The sequence below is a fragment of the Serinus canaria genome, chromosome 11, assembly GCF_022539315.1.
Source record: "Serinus canaria isolate serCan28SL12 chromosome 11, serCan2020, whole genome shotgun sequence".
Lineage (NCBI taxonomy): Eukaryota > Metazoa > Chordata > Aves > Passeriformes > Fringillidae > Serinus > Serinus canaria.
Genome location: NC_066325.1, coordinates 17,606,057 through 17,627,313, shown reverse-complemented (window position 1 = coordinate 17,627,313; position 21,257 = coordinate 17,606,057). Strand labels below are relative to the sequence as shown.

The window sequence follows — 21,257 nt, the reverse complement described above, 5'->3', positions numbered from 1 at the left end:
TATTTACCAATGCTTCACACCAGCATTAAGTCACCAGTTGAAAGATCCCTGCATGATAATTGGGAAAAATAATGTTTCAAAATAAACTGAAGGCCATGATGATATCAGTCCTTAAACTTAAGGACTGCTGACATTAAACCTGCCCAGTTTAACCAACCTCCTCTGCCTCCAGTCAGCCTCATCTCTCCAGAAATAACTTCTGCAAGCTGGACAGAATTTTCTACCCTTTTTGAGACACAACTGTGCACTCAAGTGAAAAAGAACTGTGATAGCACATCCCTTGGCAAGTATAACAACCCCTACCAAAAAAAGACAGGATTCAGAGGGGGAAAAGATGTATTTTAAACAATTTGGAAGATACTGTAACTCCCTGCCTGCTGTCCATCCATCCCAAGGAATCAGTGTACCTGGCACTTTACAAGCTACCTGAGTAAGAAAATACTTGTTTAGTTCAAAAACAGCATCAGCATTATTGCACTACTTACCCTGTACCATTAATTCAAATTTTGAAGGTTTTACAACATCTTAAATGCCCAAGTAATATAAGGAAGAGCATCTTATAAAAAGTAGCACACCCTTACAAGAATAACCTCATTATGAGCATGAGCTTTTGGGGTCCTACTTGTTTGCACCCTCAAAATTACTCCCCCAACCCCAAAATTCTCAAAGTTGCCTTCTTTTCCAAACTGACAAAATCTAATGCTTGGAACATCAAACATTTAATTAAATTACTTACACAAGCTACTCACAGTCAGCATTAATTTCTCCCCCACTCTATAAATAACATTTTAACACATGCCAGAAATACATCAGCACACGTTAAAAGCTTGGCCAAACTCATTTCAGATTATTTCAATTCCAATTTTAGCATTTTCAAGTGTGTAAGAAACATACACCCATTACAACTGCATCAGACTGATGCCCTTAATGCCCAGCTAACCTGCCCCACACTGTCCCACTCTCTGGCCATGTTTGTCACAGCACCTCAAGTTCCCCATGGGGGATAAGAGACAGACTTCACAAGCTCCAAGGAACAGTGGGAGTCAGACACAGACAGCTCAGGGTCAGCCCTGGAGCAGGTGAGAGATTGTGCTGTGCTGGAGATAAGCTGCTTGTGCTGCTCCATCACTGCTGTGCCAAGGCAGCAACAGCCATTCACCTGCACCAGCAACTGCCCTGAGTGAAGGTCGGGCACTGGGCGTGAGCACAGAGCTCACCTGGCCCAGGCTGCAACAAAAATTCCCATCAGTAACACAAATTCTGGCAACATACAAACCCAAAATATTTATAAATACTACCTGTGGAATCAAGAGATTTAATTAATAGCTCTACACAAATTTGAAGACAAAAAAAAATATATATATATATATATTACTTTAACACTGATTAACATTCAATTGCTGATTTCAAAAACTGATTTTGATTTATAGCCTCAGACAAAAATGCAGCTGCTTGAAAATCATGTTACACAGCAGTCAATGGTGTCAGTGTTCATTCACAGGAGCACATGGATAAAGCTTAGGAGTTCAGTCTCACACCAAGACTGATTGTGGAAGAAAATCTAAAGAAAACACTGGGAGAAAGTTCTGAAAATTTCCAACTGTAACAATATCCCCAGACTTTCTTTTAAAGATACCTAATCCCTAAGAGGCTTAATTCAGTCCCATCTGCCCTCCCTCTCCTTTCAAACCCTCTCCACAGTCTCTCTCAGAGCTGTGAGTCTGTCCTGGCTCCTGGGAAGGAATCTCTGGTGGGTTTGGGAGCAGGTATTTCACTGCTCCCTCTCCCTGGATGACTGTCGGCTGTGAGTCTGTCCTGGCTCCTGGGAAGGAATCTCTGGTGGGTTTGGGAGCAGGTATTTCACTGCTCCCTCTCCCTGGATGACTGAACCCTGCAGAGCCACCACTGACCCCGCACTGAGTGTGCCCAAGGGTCCCGCAGGACAGCTCAGCCTGAGGAGCTGCATTTCTGTCACAGGTTAAAAGCAGGATCAGAACAGTATCAAACACATCCCAGTGACCTTCCACTTGCAACTGTATAAAAAACCAGATGGGAAATGCAAACCTCCTCTGGGGGGAGGAAGGGGTGTGTGGGAACAATGGGGCTCTGTGGAATTCTTGCAAAGAGGGCATGAAACACAGGGCAGCTCTACCTCTGCTACCTTTCCAATTCCTCATCAAGGCCACCAAACTTCTCCTCTGGGATGAATGAACACCTCCAAACCCAAAACATACTGATGGATCTGTTCCATTCTGCAATTCTCAGGACTAACCCAATCTTACCATTCACCAGAGATGTACAGTGTTAAAAAAACACACTAAAATCCCATGACTTAACTAATGTCAGCAAACATGCACCAACTTAATAAAATGCCTTGCTTACACTGCACAATCAAGTATTTATGTATTTTCCATCCAGTATCTTCCATACTGAGGTTCCACAAACAATCAGTTTAAAAGAGACAATTATTCACAAGGGCTGCTTTCCACCCTCCTTTTAAACACTGGCTTTAACATACACAAGTTCTGAACTTCTGGAGTTTTCAAATGTGAATGTCTTCTTGCAGATGTCACATGTATGAGACCAAGGATGAAAATGCTTGAATAAACCTGAAAACAAGGTAGTTTTACACAGGACATACCAAAAATCCTTCCCTTCAGATACTGACACTAACAGCAACCAGCACATTAATTAAAGAAAACCCTGCAAAATTAAACATACTTTATGAAATTCTAAAATGGCATCTTTTCTCATGAGGCTCCTGGTGACATGGGTGTTCCAGTACTTACTATTTCATTTATTTGCCTTATTTGCACCTATCAAGATTTTGCAACAAACTTTGGGCATTGAGTGCAAAATACTGTCATACTCTTGGGACTATTCAAAAACCCACACAACTAAATCCTTAAAAACAACCAAAGAATCAGTTACAACTGTAGTTCTGAAATGCTTCCTGTGCAACTAAAGAGAGAATAAAAAAAGAGCTGCATCTTGACTCTCTTCTCCAAGTTAAAATTTTATGACTAGAATATTATACAAATATTCTGCAGATGAGAATATCCTTTAAAGTGTAGCATTTTTGAAATATATTTTTCTATAATACAAGTTAGGAACATTGAATGGATGAGACTATTAAAGCTGGAACAGCGTTTCCAGCTCACTCCTGAGCCTCTGGCACCAATTTTCATGTTCAGTCTGACATGCTGCAAGGAATCAAGTTCCCTGTATTGAATCCCTGCCTCCCAACATTAAATTCTCCTCAGAAAAATACTCATGTTAAACACCGTCCTTAGAGCAAATCCCAAATCCTGCTGATTGTCAGCCGCTGGTGTTTCCAGTCACAACAAAACTGGAATCAGTTTCTAACTTAATCTCTCCAATGTGATTACAGCAGTGTAACATCCAGCTGCACTCCAGGAGATTCTCCAGCACTTGGAACTAGTAATTTCATCAATAACATCCCCTTTACATCTTCAAGATATTATATGCAGCTAGATTTTAACACAAATTACATCAAATGAATTAACCAAACAAATCTATCCAAGAAGATTTGTTTTCTACCACTCAGGAATGAAAGTTAAAGTACTTATATATTTGTGTGATAACTCTGATCACTAGGCAACATCTTAACTATGCAGATAAAAGCTGCAGCAACAAAACTAATTCCAAGGAGGGGGGGAAAGACCCCAAAGGGTTAAAATACCTGACCTGCAAGCTCTGCCCATGCTGACTGGTTTTTGCTGTGGTCCCCCAAACCACTTTAAAAAGGAATGCTGATGTTACCCACTGCCTGTAATGAACTCTCCACTGGTGTTCCTGCCGAGCAGCACGGAGGCTGTCCTGGAGGAATACCAGGAGGGTGAGTACGTGTTCCACAGCTGCTTGTCCTAGAAAAATAGGTAGAAATAGCATTGCTGCATCATCATCCTGGGATCACCTGTGCTACAAGAAAGCCAGGAAAATGAAGTGTCAACTTTGGCTTTCAGAAAGCATTAACGTGGCTTTCATCTACCACCCAACAGCTTCAGATCTTCAGTCAAATTAGTTTAAGCTGCAAATACTCCCACTTCAAGTGCTTTTCCATAAAGGAGTTAAAAATACAGCTTTTACAGCTGGATTATTCCTTGCCACCAGTAAATGTCTCAGCAGAAGGCCAAACAAGTCAAACTAGTTCACATTTGAACTGAAATGATGAAACAGCTGATGTATACCTTAAGCTATACTTATATATAAATTATATACATAATCTTGGCCACCAAGTTACTCTTACAGAGGGGACTTACAGCTCTGGGATAGGCTGCAGCAGAGCAGGAAAAGGAAGCATTCAGACAGAAGTGTGTTTTCTGGCAAGGAAAAAAGGACACATGCATATGACTGCACTCAGGTTTTATTAGCAGAGAAAACACTCTCCCATTAGTCATCCCTGCAGCAAACAAGGCATTGCTTCCTCACCCTTTACTTCTCTCCCAATTTCTCAAGGTTTTTTTATGGAAAATATAGGAAAAAGAAGCCTTTCCACAGGTTGTCCTTTCCTCTGAGCTGAAATTCATCATGTCTTACTACACAGATGATTACTTAACTGGAGACAAGGTTCTACAAACTCACAAATCTCAAGAAACTTATTACTGAAATGCTTAAAAAAGCACAGACAAAATTGTGAAACTGAAAAACAGTTTTTTTGCTGTTTGGGGTTTTTATAGATTTTGAATTTGCACCCAGCATCCCATAACCAGGAGCGATGAAAACCACTGGCCATGTATTTACAGCTGTACCACAGCCTAAATAGCATTTCAGGCAAAGCATATGTCAATACACCCTCTTTAAGAAAATATAAAGTCAACTTTCATAAACACAAACATATGCAAGTGAAGCCACACTTGAAGGTGGAGCAGTCGCACATTAAAACTTTTTAACAGCTGAAAATGCAACAAATCACAAGCAAACTCTCAGAGAAGCTGCCAGTCCTTTATCATTAGCCTGCAGCTCAAAACTAGAACATTACCACGTCTCCATAGTGCTGGAGAAAGATCAGAGTTAGGTAAATGTAGGTCACCTAAGCCCATGAGTCAGTGCAACTCTGCCTGCCCACCATTTAAGCTATCAAAGCCTCAAAAATATACTGCATCACCAAACCTTTTTTTTTCCTCCCCAAGTCAGTTTTTTTTTAATGTTATTATAGAAATCTTACAGCTGAAGAAAGTTACAGATTTTCTATATGTTTCACATAAATTAATCTGACAGGTTTTATTCTTTCATAAAAATAAAAGAATTCTCATCTTCAAAAAGTAATTTTCTGGTCAGAGGAAAAGGCAGACCTCTGGCTAGTAAGGAAGCACAGTTGTGATTGTCACACTACTGGAAGGTTTCATGACCAAATGACCCCTTACAGCCTGATGTAATTAAGGGAGCACAATGTGTATCTCAGCAGTTGATCCTGAATATTGTAACTCAAATACTCACAAAAGCAGAGCAGGTTGTACTTTTATCAATTATATAATGTACTTCAAATCAAAGCAACAAACTGAACAACAACCACAGAAAATCCTGCCAAAAGACAAGCCAGTTTCTTACACCCAAACAAGTTCTGTTTATGTATGCTCCTCATTCTATTTCAAATAATGAGGTGCCTGTTGGCACTCCTCTATTTCAAACAGCAGCTGCCACAAAGTGCATCCAGCCCAAGGAAACTGTCTATAGAATGGTCAGTGTAGTGAGCAGGGGAGAGAAAAAAGGAGTGCAAGAATAAAAACCAACCCATGTCACACAGACACCACTGCATTTCTGAGTGAGCTGTTCCACAGAGACTCCTTCTCTTCCCGTGTCCACGACTGCACCAGCAGAAAACCTCTGCTGCTTCACATTTCAGATTTGCCCCAGCTGGTATTTTTCTGTTCCACAAAACAACAAAGAAAAAGCCCACCAAAACAGGCACCATCTTATTTTATAAATTATCAGGGCATAAGGAGGGCAGTGCAACTGTGGAACTCGTACGTGATCGTAAAGCAACGGCCCCTGACTGGAGAACTGTACCCACATTTATATACAACTTTTAATTTGCATCCAGTGGCACAGCACCGAGTGTTCTTGATGAGAAAACTCCTTCCCTGCACCTTCCCCAGGCACCCAAAGCAGGAACACACATGAAGAGCAGGCATTTGGGGACTACAGCAGGAATACCTGCAAAGTGCATTCCAGGCAAGAGGGAGAGGGAGGTAACTGAATTGTGAGAAGTGATTACATCAACTCTTGGCTCTGTGGAGAGCAAAAGAAGGAATTTCTGACACCTTTCCACCACCACTACAAACCCACAGAACATCTGCCTGTGATAGAGAGAAGTAGTAACATTTTCATATCTGTTTTCTTGCTATGTTCAAACTAAATACAAGCCAAACAAAAATACTTTCCTATCATCATCTCCCAGCTGGCAGTCCTCACAAATATCAAATGAAAAAGAAATACTTCCCAAACAGGGAGGTTGGTTCTTCCTCAGGGGTTGGTAAAAAACCCCTGGCCAAGGCTCTATCTCCTCACACCCTCTCAAAGTTTGGAAACATCAGCTCCAGGCTGGCTGCTCATAACTCAGCAAACACATTTACTTCAAGCTCTGCAGGCTCCTCTTGCACTGAACTAGCTATTGAGTCTATGTGCAAATTGGAAACTTGCCCTATAATGAAGAACAAAAATAATTAAGACTTGCATTATTCTGATTTACCATAGCATGATAAGCTCTGAGGAGAGAGAAGCTGGAACATGAAGTTCCTCAAGAACACAGCCAGTTTAACTACTCTTTATTACAGGTGGAGCAGGCAAAACAATCCCTTAGTAATTTTATCTAATACTTCCCAGCAGAAAACCCTTAGTGCTGGCCCTTTTTTTTTTTTTTCTCTCTTCCAAGGTAAAATTATTAGAGCTGCAACCTTCAGTGCCAGACACCTTCAGTGGGATGAAGTTCTAAGAACACAGTGGTAAAATCAGTTCTGCATCTGGAGAACACTGCTTGGGCCACATTAAATAGCAAATTGCCTTGGAACACCTCACAGCTGTCCATCCAAGTTCCAGACACGATCCATAAATCCACCTTTTCCTGTGGTTTACAAAATCTTTATTTAGCAGATGCTCCAGCAGCTAAAATCCTGAAGGATTGTTTTCCACAAGCCTCTCTCAGTTCTTCAGGGTGGAAAAGCAGCACATGCATCTTCCCTGCCATCCCCAGAGCCTGCAGTATCCAGGAGCCAGCACATTCCTCCCCTGGCCAGGCAGGATGCTCTGGGCTGCAGGAACAAAGCCTGGCTTTCCTGGAATGGCTTCCAGCTCAGAAACTGCAGCGCTGCTTGGCACTGCCCTGCCACTGCAAAGCCCCTTCTTCTCTTCTTACTATGTCTGAATTTACCTCACAGGCTGCTTTTATCCTTCAAATCCATGGTTTAAAGAAGTAAAACCAACAGCTCTAGACTTGAATGAGGTTATTAAAAAGAAAAAAAACAGAAGGAGAGCTTTAGGAGTAAAAAGTGCAAGAATGTGACTTTTAAGAAATTAAATATGGGCATGTGGTAAGTAGTTCCAAAATATTACAATTGGCTTGATGAGGCCAAAGATGAGGAAGAAGAGTTAGATGAAGAGATGACAGAGGATCTGAAGTCACTGGTGGAGACAGCAAAGGAGAAAAAAAGAAATTGAGAATGGGTTTTGTGCCTGCCAGACCATTCTCCTTTCCAAAAGCTCAACTATCACCCAAAATTGTGGAGTCACGTAATCCTTCTACTGTTGTGAGGACCCTGCTGAATCCAGTTCCAGCAGTTTGTATCTCACACTCCCTCTCCTGAGAGCTGCTCCATGTGCCTGGACAGTGAGTGCCCTCTCCATGCAGGTGAAGGTGCCAACCTTGCAGGCAGAACAGCCAATATTCAGGATGGCACTATTATTTTAAATATGGAAATTAGACTAAAAAATTATGCTTCTAAAATACAGCAATCAAAAGCAAAGCCACAAAACTCAGACTGCTTGTATTTTCATTAGATTCCCACTAGTTTGTGTATGTTTGGTACTTTCTTTGCTTATTTCCACTACTCTCATCTTCACAGAGGACAAATACCTCAAAGGACCCTTACAGACCCATCCAAGAAAACCATTCCACCCTGGGCAGTGGGGAGATTGCTGCTCCTGTTTGTCAAGCAAGCTGGAAAATACAGTGGAATATAAAGAAAAGTGGGAAAAGAATGCATAGCGTCAGAATTACTGCAGCTAAACACTGTGGAAAACTAAAATCTCTCTCTAACAGCACCTCAGCAAACAAGTCATTCACACAATGCTTTTCACAAGCAATTACTCAGGGCAGGATTTAGGGTGGCTAAGATTAGGTGAGGCAAAAATTAGCTATCTGGACTCCATCCTGACAAGGAACACAGATTAGCACTTTTGGAAAGCAGCTAAGCCCACCTGTCCAGGACTCATGCGCCTCTTTTGACGGCCTAACTTCACATCTCAACCCTAAATTTTTGTAGAGCTGAATGCTTAGAACATTTTGCTGAACTGACACTCTCATCCCTTTTCCACAGGCTGAATGATCAGCGAGGTGATTAGTGTCGAACTGAAAAATTATCCAGATGATTTTTTAATTAATTTTTCCAGTGGTGGAAGGAGTGTTAAGGAATTGAGGAACCAGTGTCAAGCAGAATATACAAGTGGCCAGGAACAAGGGAGAATGAGACTTTCCCCTCTGTGAGTTGTGACCTGCCAAAAATGGGTTATCTCATAGAGAAACAGCCAAAAATATACCAGAGAATCTGTGAAAAACACAATGGTTGATAAATGACTCATGGGGATCACAGAAATGAAACACAAATACCACTCCAGAATAAAGGCTCCAATATTTTAAGTTCTGTATCAGCTGAAGTTTGAGTACTAGTTCTGCAGAGGTTCTTGCTGTGTTTTCTGCAGGAACTCCAGCCCCTTCCGGACTCCACCAGGTGACACACTCAGATGTGGGATGTCCCATGAGGACACCATCCCATGTTCTGATTCCCAGCACATTCTCAGCCATCCACCTCCTCTATCAGCCCAACACGTGGCAGGTGGAAACCTGCAAGGATCTGGCAGAGCCTGTGACAGCAACTTTGTATTTTCAAGGGGTTTGCAAGTTAAAATGAAAATTGGGACACCACACATATGCCACCGCCTCCTGAGACAGTTTTAGAGCTTAAGTATCTGCAAAACAATTTTATGTAGATGCAACATGGCTGTTAAAAAAAATGCACAGATTAATACACTGCTGCCACCAAACCCCAAACAGTAAGCATACTAAACACTCATTTTTTTAAGTGACAGCATTAAAAATTGGGTATGAGTCTGGCAGTAGGTATACTGCAAGAAAAAAAAAAGAAGTCTTAAATGGTCAGAAGTCTTCAATGGTCAAAGAAAAGTAGCTCATTTCAAAAGACTACTACTGATAATGCTGCTACTTCATGTCTTTCCTTGTACATCTTCTGTCAGCATTCAGAATTCTTCTGCAGGTATGAATGAACAGAATGCACAAAACAGTACTCCATTTATTTCCCAACACATTTAGTCTCAAAAGATACTGAAATTCTTTTGCTTTCTGAAGGTAAAAAAGTGATTAAACCAGAATGTACTGACAAAGTGATAAAGCCCTAGTGCTCAGAGAGCAGAGCACACTCACAGCTCCCTGGGTACCCTCCATGCAGGCAGCAGTTGAGTCACCACTTCCTTGGCCTGCTCATCCAGGCGGCTCAGAACAGGAATATCGACACCAGCAGGAGCACAGGCAGCTCTGCTCTGGCCTTCAGCTGCCTCAGTGCAGGGACAGAGGCAGGAGCAGCTCTGTCTGCAGTGTCCCTGCTCTCACCCACAGCTCCACCAGCTCGTCTGCAGCTCCAGCACCTCCTGCTCTCCTCTCCCTCATCCATCCATGGCTCTGGAGACCCCTACCCAGTTGTCATCTGGCCCACAGTGCAGACAAGGTTGAGCAATGATGATGAAACCACACCCTCAACCCTCACATTTCTACACACTCTGAACCTGTGAGACTTTCCACTTTCTAACACCACCAATTCAGGCAGTTTTTGGAAGAACACGCTTCTCATGGGTCTGTTCATTGCCTTCTTTGGTCCCAAATCTAATTAAGAGATCTTGCAAATCATAATGACATTCAGTAAAGCAATGAATTACTCACATGATTGTTCAGAATGGTTGTTTTGCAAATAAGGTAGAAAACACAAACTGAACTAGAAAATATAAACTGCTTTTAAGTTTCACATTAGTGATGTCTGTCATTATCAAATACTGCTGGCTACTCAGTCAACACACTGGATGTGCTGGACACTCAGACCTGCCAATAAACAGTTGTTCAATAATCATAAGCATTTTTTATTTCAAGCTGTCACAAAATATATAAATTTAGAGCACTCACACTTAAAATTGGCTAAAAAACACCTTTTCTCTTAGCTTATCTCTTTCCTAACTATAAAAACCCATGAGCAATTCAGACCAATAATGAAGTCACACTACCATGAAGTCACACAGGCTGCACAGCTCAGCCCCACTGAAGCCCAGCTGCTGGGCAGGAGGGACCCCTCTGAGCCCCTGGTACCCACCACTGCCAGAGCACAAAGCCAAGGTGAAAAATGTGCACAGCTGCCCTCCCACACCACTGCAGGCTCAACACTGATGAGAACTTGGGGACATCTCTATTCCAAGGATGTGATCACATCAAATCAGAAAATCATATCAGCCTTAATGTGGCAATTATTAGTGCCAAGTGTAATACACATCCACTGCCTTTATCCTCTCCTACTGAGGAAACTCAGCTCTGGCAACACCTGGAACACCACGGCAGCATCTGCCACCTGCACTCAGCTACAAGAGTGACCACCACAACCCAGTGACCACCACAACCCAGCACTATGTCTGGACTGTGGTGAAGTTCAAGAGACTGAGAGCATGAGCCTGTTGACAGGAAGAAATTCAACAGCTTTATTTCTTCTGCTCTGAAAGCTGACTGCTCCTCTTTCACACTTCTGACTCTGCTGCACTTACATTTTCTGTTGCTTGCAACACCAGGATGACAATTTTATGTATCTCATTCTTGCCTGCTCTGAAAGCACATTAACTGCATAAACTCTTTTTTCATTGCTGTTCTTTCAAGTTCTGTTAGGGAGTTCTCACTATGTGTGACAAAATGAGGAAGCCTAAACTTCTTGTTAAGGGCAATGCTCTATGTCACAGCCCTTAACTGAGAAGAAAGTGAGTACTGCCTAAGTGGAAATTGCCTCAATAAGCTATCTTTGACTTTTTTCCAACTTTGTATCAATTAAACACAGTGCTCCACAGACATTTTCAAACAGTTGTGGTTTTGGTTTTGTATCCCAAAGGCAGCAGCAGAACAGAAAGTGAGGTTTTCCATGCTGTAAGGACACCAGAGTGCTATTTCTTACTTTCTTTGGTCATCTAGCTATTATTAGAACCCATGAGATTTAATGGATAGACTAAGTACACTGGAACTCAAGAGAACTTGATTCTTCTTGCAATTCAGCTGTTACCTGTGCTGACAATGACTCTTCTCCTTTCTGCTTGACTTCCCTCTCCTTTTTACCCTATCTACTCATATTTAAAATGACAAGGCCATCCCACACTATGTGCCAGCCTCATTTCGAATTGAATGCCCTCCCTAAGTAACATGGTCCAAAAACATTATTTCAATACAACTAATCTAATTGCCTGCCTCTACCATTAAATAAATTAACTGAACTTCTTCCACTTCCCTCTCCATCCAGCCTAAAGCTTGCACCAAGAATTCAAGGGATTATCAGTATCTTACCTATTTTAAAAGGTTGCTACAGTACCTACAAAGACATCCCACTCCAACAAGACAAAACATTTTTAGAGCAGAAGCCTTCACTTCTTTGTATGAATGATACACAACTTCTGTATTTTGAGTTACAGTGGCAAATCCACTGCCAGCCTGCAACATTCATGAGGGAGAATGAGGCAGGAAATCTGTGAACCACTACAGCAGGCTCTAAATGTTGTATGAAAAAACATGCCCAGTGCACTGGGGGAATAACTCAGCTATTTCTGCTGGTCTGCTCAGTGGAGTTCAAACAAAATAAGAAGTCTTTCATACACAGAATTCTTTGAAGAAAACCTACTTTCCTGCATGTTTTTTTTAAATGCATCTTTTCACACAACCTTTAGAGACATGCTCTTCTTTACAGCTTCTTACAGATCTTGCATTTTTCTCCTCCACCTCAAAGCTGAGCCTCACTTGGGGTATTTACTTTTTTAACAAAGTAAAATAATTTCAGATCCCTTAAGTGGTTTTGCAGTTTGTGTTAACATTACCCTGGATGGCAGCTCATCTATATCCCTTTCTTTCCTACTATAATTCCAATGCAAATAACACACAGTGTTTCTTTGAAAGCTTCCATCCATGATATGAATTCACATACAATACCACCAGCAGCAAATTCCCCCAAGTGCTCCTACACATTTCTTTCCTATGGCACTGACATTGGTGGCTACCACAGAATCTCAACAAGCCTCTCCTGATTTGAAGAACAGATGTTTTTTCAAAAGGTGTATGATTCAAAGAAGCCTTACACAAACACTTTGTTAGGGCTCCTGTGATTTAATCTTCCTCCTACCTAACTACAGGTGAAGAAAAACAGACCTTGTAGCACACACTGAAGATCAATAAATTGTATGCTGTCAAACAAGAAGGAAAAGTTCTTACACATATTTAAAATATCAGGAATATCTGGAAATAAATTAGGTATTAGAGAGTCAAATACAAAATGAAAAGATGAATGTACTTCAAAGTTTTACTCTATTAAAGCATTAATGAATATATTAACATGGGCACTAACAAAACAGAATCCTTTAAAGTGTTTTAAAAATAACCAACACAGCCCCATTATTGGAAATACTTAAAACACAGTCTTAAATACCTATGGCACAATTTCATAAAACAAAAGTAGGGTTCAGAACCCCAATTTTAAAATATCAGACTATCCTATTATGGAATGTCTGAATATACAAACACACACACACTTTCTCACCACGAAGCATTACTCTTTGTTCCCTAATCCCCAGTTGTACGTTTAATGATCACACATAAAACACTTCCATCAAAAAGAAAAACCGCAGTTCCAGCATGTTTAATTCTTTGGAAATGAACATCTACATTGCTGAAATGGCATTAGAGTGACAAATGACTATAATCCAATGGCCCAAGGCCAGCAACTTCTATTCTAACAGATTTGGCAGTTTTGTACGACACAGCATGTTGTGTGTCGATCACTAAACAGAAATGAGACTGCTCAGTTTACCTACAAATAAAACCCCACTCAACTTTACAAGTATTTTAACAGCTACATGAATGGAAAGACCAGTATGTCTGAGCAACTGCCTACAGAAACTGGATTTATTAATAGGTAAATGGCTGGATCCATTCTAAGAAGTCTCCAGATCAGTGCTATAGTCTAGAATGCACAGAATAAATAGCAGTGATTCACAAAACCTGTGGGTTTTAGCCTATTTGCATGCTGCCATATAGTTCCAAATTTAAGTTCTATGTCAGTTTTCCCAGACTTCCTTTTTTTAAGTCAACCAACCCACATTCACCCACTTTACTCAGTGTGGATTCACCATTCACATTTTAGAAAGGCAAATGATCCCTTCTGGCTACCCAAACTCCCAGCCTTCAGCTGCAGCCTGAATTCCCAAGATCACGGAAGCCTGGAATAACTGCTCACTCCATGGGCAACAGATGAACCCAGACCCTTCTGAGCAATGACAAAGAAGTGGGGAGAGACAAATCCAGCTTCTTCAGCCCTTTAAACACAGGACAGCAACTGAGCAGCAGCAGCAAGATGGGGCACTCACACACCTCCCTCCAATTCCACTCCCCAGCAGCCCCTTCCTGCAGCCACCTTTTATTTCTTGTTCAGGGTAAGCCCCATATCTTCAGTGGAATTCACAAACCTGAAAGAATCCAACTGCCCCATCCCCAAACATTTCTTTCTGCCCATGAGGACACCCCAGCGTTACACATATGTGCACAAGAAACTCATCCAGCTGCATAACAACCATTTTTTGGACATTATTTTCGAGACATCGATTTCCTAATCACCACAAACATCAGGCAAGACACTGCAAAGGCAGCAGAGCACAAATGCCTGCAGGCTGCAGCCTTTTTTTTTCTTTTTTTTGTCTTCTAGAAAGAGTCCTGGCTTAAGGAAACATCAAACTACACCGTGCCAGGGAGCAGCCCTCCAAGCCGGCCATAAAAGAGGCAGTTTGCAGTGCAGTGTTTCAGGGAGTCAGGTTGCATGCCATGTTCCGAGTTCCAGTTCTTCTGGTTGCCAGGCCAGACACAACCTGGGTGAGGATGAGCAGCTTAGGAGCTTGTTCAGCTTTTTTTCTCGGCTCAGACTCGCCTGGTTTTCACTTCAGCTGGGTTTGGGGCCAATGTGGTACGTTTAAAATGGAACCGAGTTCATTTGACACCACAGTAATGGTGGAAGAACAAAACAAGCATAAATGATTCATTCTGCTATGGTATCCTTTCTTCTGCTTAACTTGTTTTCACAGGATTTACAAATGATGCCTCTGTATTAATTCTTTCTATGAAAAACAATAGAAAAAGTGGCTGAAACAACTGTTTATACAGTTCCTACAGAGTTTTAGTCTTTCCAAACAGGGAAATAGTTTTTAAGCTGTCTTTTTTTTTTTTTTAAGAGATTTTTAGATGCCCTTGCTGACAAGTGGTTTTAACTAGATCAGCTTAACATCTTTAGTGTCATGGAGCAATACAGCAGGTTTACTTGTAGCTCACCTTAAAAAAAGGACAGATTGTGAATACAGTCAGCACACACCCAGCAGACCCACACAACACTTAAACCTCTCATGAGATGATTATGAAATAGTGACATGGAACAGAGGTACAAACACCAGCAAGAGCTGAACTGTGCTACCAAACACTTCTGTGCTTGCTGAACTGGGCACCCAAAATCAATGGAAATATTCAATATGATGGGGTTTCAGGAGTCATTTGTCACAATGTGCAAACTGACTGATGAAATATTTCTGCCCACTATTCCATGAATCCATCCATGGCAGAACTCTGACTCTGCATTTTAGCTGGAGGAGCAGCAGGATTTTCTTGAAGATGTTTTTTCCCCTTGTGACAAAAAATGCCTCAATGATGGTACACCCAAATTGGAGATATGGAAGAAGAACACAGTTCTGTCTACTTCAGAAACATGACATGGACATAAGGACTCAATAATCTTATTTATCTTCTACTCAGAACAGGCAACTTTTATCAAAACTTTCTTTTTTTTCCCTACTGATCTGTAACCTTATCATCCTAAAACAAAAAGGAAACACCTTGCACATGTAAAACTGCATCTCTGAACTTATCTACAGGCTTTTCATCCCAAAGGCTCCAAAACATTGTTACCTGAATTCAGCATCACAGCACTGTTCTGGAAGACATACTCACATAAATCCTAGACAGCATCTCAATAAACTGGTTAAATTTGAAAAAAACCCAAAACCACGTTGTGTTTAGTAACATGAACAAAGTATTAGCTAAACAATATCTTACAAATGTGCTTCCAAAATATATATGTTTCACATTATATGGAAACTATTGAATACAAATAATATATTACAACTTCAGCAGCAACTTCACAAGACCTAAAATCCACCTTTACTACAGAGGGGGATGATTTAAAAAAGTCTGTGCTCGAGTTGCTACTAAAGATGAATTTACAGCCCAGTTTTACTTTCAGCAATGGAGCCCTTCACCATAAACTAAATCATCAGTCTAAGTTTTTTTTGTTTTAAAGTCCACAAACATAATTATGTACAGACCAAAACAAATCCTTAATTCCTCCAAATCATGAAAAAAGCTGCATTTTAAACACCAAACTCCTCAAACTGACCACATGCACGGCTGAGGGGGGAGAAAGCAGAGAGTGAAACAACTCTTGAGTTGGACACTGAATGCTTCTGATGTATCTGAATTCCAAAAATCACTCACTGAGACAGTAAAAAAAGGTCGAAAAGTGAGTGAATTTCCTTCGCTTTGAAATAAAACTTGAAGGACACAAAATTTTAAAATTAGTCGTAAATTTGAAACAAACTCCAGACACTGCAGCTGCCCACATTAACAAAAGCACTCACGTTTTTCTCTCAAACATAAATAAATCAAGCTGCACAAGAAATGTCGGTAGTTTTCACCAATTACGAACTTTTGAAAATGGAAGTATCAGTGCCACCAGTGCACGTCTTCATTTGATGTGCAACTTGAGAAAAAAAAAAACAAAACCCACAGAACTCATAATAAAGCATCACCCTGCTCGAAATGACTTACATTGTATGAAACGTGCTTTCTATGACAGAACACAAAATAACTTTTAACGCTACCACAGTTTTCTAAACTTTATTATTTGCTAAACAACAAAGTTGCTCTAAGTCTTGCGAATAAAACGCTCCAGAGCTCCAGACGCTTTTCCTGACATTCCTGCTTTCAAGCTCTTTGGGAGAAAAACCTTAAGGGAAAGAAACAGCAAAGCGAACCCATTCAATCATTCGCTCTAAGCACACACTGGATTAGCCCAGGAACCGAGCTGTAAACTTCCAGCGAAAAACCACCACGACTGCAGTTTTTTTTCCGCTCGGTGCACAAATCTCCGGGCTGGTTCAGCCAGCGGGATCCAGGGAATCCGCACACGCATCCCCGTGCACGGCGATCTTGCAACACTCAGCCCTTTGCACCCCGATGCGCCGGGGTTTATCGAGTGTTTGGGCGGGGGGGGAGGGGGGAAGGATTAGTTTACAAATCTCCTTATTCCCTTCTCGTTATAGAATCGTTTCAGCCTCTCCCCCCCTCCAAAAAATTAAAAAGAGCAGCTCTGTCCGAGCACGCTCGGCCGGGGGCTCAGCACCGACACCCCCCGCCCCGGGCCCCGGCGTGGTGACACCGAAACCGGCGCGGGGCCGACCCCCTGCACTCCGGACCCCTCCGGGATGGGAATTCCGCCCCGGGAGCGCCGGATCCGCCGTCCCCGCGGGCAGCGAGGCCGCCCCACCGCCCTCAGCACATTCAATGAACGTGCACAATCACCCTGGGCCTACTCCCGGCCACCACGCTCCCCCCCCATCCCGGGGCCCGCCCGCCGCCGGGAGCCCGGCGGGGTCCGGGAGCGGTGCCGCAAGGGTGCCCGCGGTCCCGGACGGTACCTGCGCGCCGTGCAGGGCCATGGCGCCCAGCGTCCCCGGGGAGCTCGGCGGTCCCAGCCCCTCACGCCGCCGCCCCCGCCGCCGCCATCTTCTCCCTCGCACGCACCAGCCGGGCCGGGCGGGCGGGCGCGCGCCGCACCGCGCATGCGCCGTCCCCGCCCGCCCGCTGCGCGCGCACGGGGCGGGAGCTGAGGGCGCCTAGGGAAAAGGGCGGGAGGCGGCTCCGCCTCCCTGAGGGAAGGCGGGCGAGGAGCCCGGAGAGCTTCCCTGGAGCACCCCAGAGGGCGTCTCGCCTGTGAGAGGCTGAGGGAGCGGACAGGGTTCAGCCCAGGGAATATGAGGCTGAGAGGGGATGTGGTTAATGCATGTAAAATATCGCTAGGGCGGATGCTGAAAGAATCATGGACGGAGCTTAAAGATTATCCAGTTCCACCCCCTGCTATGGGCAGGGACACCTTCCACTGTCCCAGCGTGCTCCATGCCCTGTCCGGTCTGGCCTTGGGCACTGCCAGGGATCCAGGGGCAGCCACAGCTGCTCTGGGCACCCTGTGCCAGCCTGGTGCCCGACCTTTCCCGTGGTGCTCAACAGGACAAGCAGCAGTGGCCATAAACTAAACCACGAGAAGTTTCAGCTCACTGTGAGAGGGAATTTCTGTTCGTTTAAGGTGGCAGAGCTCTGGAATAGCTGCCCAAGGAGGTTGTGGAGTCTCTTCTGAGGGAGACATTCGACCCCACCTGGCCACATTCCTGTGTCACCTGCTCCTGATGTCCTTACCTTGGCAAGCTCGTTGGGCTGGGTGATCTCCAGGGATCCTTTCCAACCCAAATAATTCTGTGATTCCTTGATTAAGTTGGAAAAACCTTCCAAGACCATTGAGTCCAACCTCTGGCCAATCCCTACATGGTCAGCCAGCCCAGAGCACTGAGTGCCACATCCAGGCATTCCTTGGACACCTCCAAAGGCTATCCACCACCTCCCTGGATAGCCCATTCCAATGTTCAATCACCCTTTCTGTGAAAAAATTCCTCCTGATGTCCAAATTTCACCTGTAAAAGGGCACGTGCTGAGGGTCACTCTGGCAGTGTGGCAAGGCTGCGTGCCCAGGTGATGCCAGAGTGAAGCTGTACCACCTCTTTCCCAAATAACCAGGGTGGGAAAGGGTTCAGGGTTTGTATCTAGGAAAAAAAAAAAAAAAAAAGGAATGACTAAGCCAATCTCATGATTTTGAGAGGATTGAGTCATAACAATACTGAAACCCCCAGGCAAGAATCCGTCAAATTAATCGCTAATTTACTCCATATTTTTTTTCCTTAAGCAAACTACCAAGTCCTGCAAAAGTCTAATTTGGCTGGGCAGCGAGTGATAGAGACAACTTTATATCAGTGAGAAAGTTGAATAGAAGAAAAGGAAGAGCACACAAGAACTCTGTGTCTTTGGCTGTTCACGGAAAGTGGGCAGAAGATTCCTCCCCGTCTCCAGGACAAGGACACGTCCCTCCTGTTTTGTGAAGAGCAACACTTACCGTGTGCTAATGACAGTAAATTATTTTCTCTATCAGCCTTCACCCTTCCAGCTGACACACCCAGCTGCCGCTCCCTCGCTTTTGTCTCTCCCCAGTGCTGCTGTGCTGTCCTGAGGCAGAGAACCAGCAGTGAAAATGGCTGGTTAATATTAAAAGGGAGAAACAAAAAAGGGAGACAAATGTTCAGGCTTTTTGCATACAGAATTTCAAACGTCTGTAAGCCCCTCTCCCCTCGGGAGTCTAATTTACAAGGTAAATAATGGAGTGAAAAACCTTACGTGGCTCGTCTGGTTGAAGGCAAAATTCCCTTCTGCCCACAATGCTGCCTAAGTAAACTGACTGTTCCAAAATACAAATGAGCACAGTGTCTTCAGCCTGGAAAGCAGAAATTCAAATACCAAAACTGCTAAAACCCAGAGCTGAGGGTGAAAACTGAGAAAGGATGTCACTGTCTCATTCAGCGACATTTTTAACACGTTCAATTTTATCCCATCTTAGTGTGGTTTAATTATAAAGTCTGTTAACATTTTACCATACTATTTCTTTTTGTAATACCGTGCTTTGATGAAACTTACCTGCTACAAAGTTTCCACCTTGGTTCTGTTTTATTAATTTTTGCCAGTTTTTGGCCTGTTATTTCATTACTGCTTTCATTGCACAAACCATTTGTATTTTCTTACATTCTTTATGCCAGTGGCTGTGAATTATCCCTCCATATCAACAAGTTGCTTTTCCAAATTAAAAAAACAACCAGTGTTGTATTTTTCTTTCTGCATATGCACATTCTTAAGATTCATGGAGCAATGTTCCTGACAAGATGAGGATTTATCAAAACCAAACAAGGTCCACGGCTGTGGAAATAAAGGATTGTCTGGCAGCAGCCTGGGAGCTGGATAAACCACTCCCAGGGTATCTGGCTCCAGGTGCTGCTGTAATTGCTCCTATCCTGCTGGAAATGCAAAGTGCTGGGGACTCCGTGGGACTTCACAAGGTCATGGGATCTGTGCTCATGTGACAGTGCCAGGAGATGTGTACTCACGGCTGCTGAGGATGCCTTTTGGGGAGTTGAAGCACTCGGGAGCCTCACACCCACCTTTTCAGGGACAGAGGGAGGTTTAGTGCTGTCCTTGTACAGCTTCATCCTGGTGCCAGGAGCTTCCAGAGCTCCCAGGACTTTTTCTTCAGAGATGCAGAACCTTTATCCCAACATTTTCTAGGTCCAATAAGGGCTTTGCCTGCATAAAGTGTTTGCAAGCCCTGGCTGGATCTCAGGGAGGGTCAGTTGGCTCAGATTAAAAACAGGATATTTAAGTTTTCAGTAGAGAACCAGCCAGCTCTAGGCCAGCATCAGAGATTGTAGAATTATCAACCTTGGTAATATTTTTTAACTTTCTGAGCCCTAAATGTCCCAGGGCAGCAGCAGGAACTGGGAGTGAGCAAAGGGAACCTGAGAGCAGAAGGCAGGAATGGTTCTGCAGGTGGAAAACTTTAGACAGGTAACACAGGCAAACAGCAGCTATTTAATTCCAAAAATGGGTTAATACAAACCTGACTTCAAATTCCATTGGCTGCTCACAGAAATTGGGAATTCCTAAATTTTCTGGACATTTCTAAAAAGATTTGCTGATGTGAAAAGCTTAAGCACGGACTAGGTCAAGCAGAAACACAGCTGAAGTGTGGACAAGCCTTGAGTAGATCATGTGGATGCTTGACTCAGTGTTTCAATTATCTATGCAGAACTTCTGGCTAATTAATTGTGACTTATTTATCCTTATCTTAAATACAAGTCTTCCCTCTTCTCATTCAATCATTCCTGTTAGTTCTGGACCATCAAAAGAACCAGCAAGTTTCCATCTCACCTTTCCCTCGTGTTCTGTCACCAAACCCATCATCATAAAAACAAAGGTATATTTTTTCCCAAAGCTACTCCGAGTTCCAGGAGGAACTAAAAAATGTGTGTAGCACCAACAACCTCGTGCCTGGGCTGTGTCCTTCCTGTGTGGAGTTACCAGGAAGGAGGAGGAAGCTGTGAGTAGCTGAGCTGTGCTCTGACTCTCACAGCGTGGTGACAGAACCTCTCCATCTGCCCTGACCTGATCCCTGAGACACCCCAAAGCCATAAGTTCATGAAGGAATAATTAGCATCTCACTCATTATTACATTCATGAGAACTGAAATAGCTCAAGAAGCTGAAATAAAATAATATTTAAAGCCTGTCACGCCGGCTTTTTTTTTTTTTTTTTTTGTCTTACTGGTCAGAGCTTTGCTAAGACATACCAGCAAGAGGAGAATCACAGTTCAAATCTGGGCTTGTTTTCTGCAAGTTAAATTGCTCTCAGAAAGAGCACTGAAGGTTAAATTATTTCTTTACATTCCCTAGGCACACAACCTCTTTTTTTTTTGCTGTCACGCAAGAATCCAGAATCCCAAACAGCGCCCAGAAAATCAGCAGTTTTTGGAAGAAACCAC

General features: G+C 43.0%; 1 protein-coding gene across 1 annotated transcript in view; it reads right to left on the bottom strand.

Annotated features, from left to right (window-relative positions):
- USP10 (ubiquitin specific peptidase 10) overlaps positions 1-17,395 on the bottom strand; it is a 45,864-nt gene extending 28,469 nt beyond the window's left edge. The window contains exon 1 of the mRNA XM_030227559.2: positions 17,266-17,395. Coding sequence (XP_030083419.1) covers positions 17,266-17,286 — 21 coding nt within the window. The 5' untranslated portion in view covers positions 17,287-17,395. The remainder of the gene's footprint in view (positions 1-17,265) is intronic.
- Positions 17,396-21,257: the final 3,862 nt, after the last annotated feature.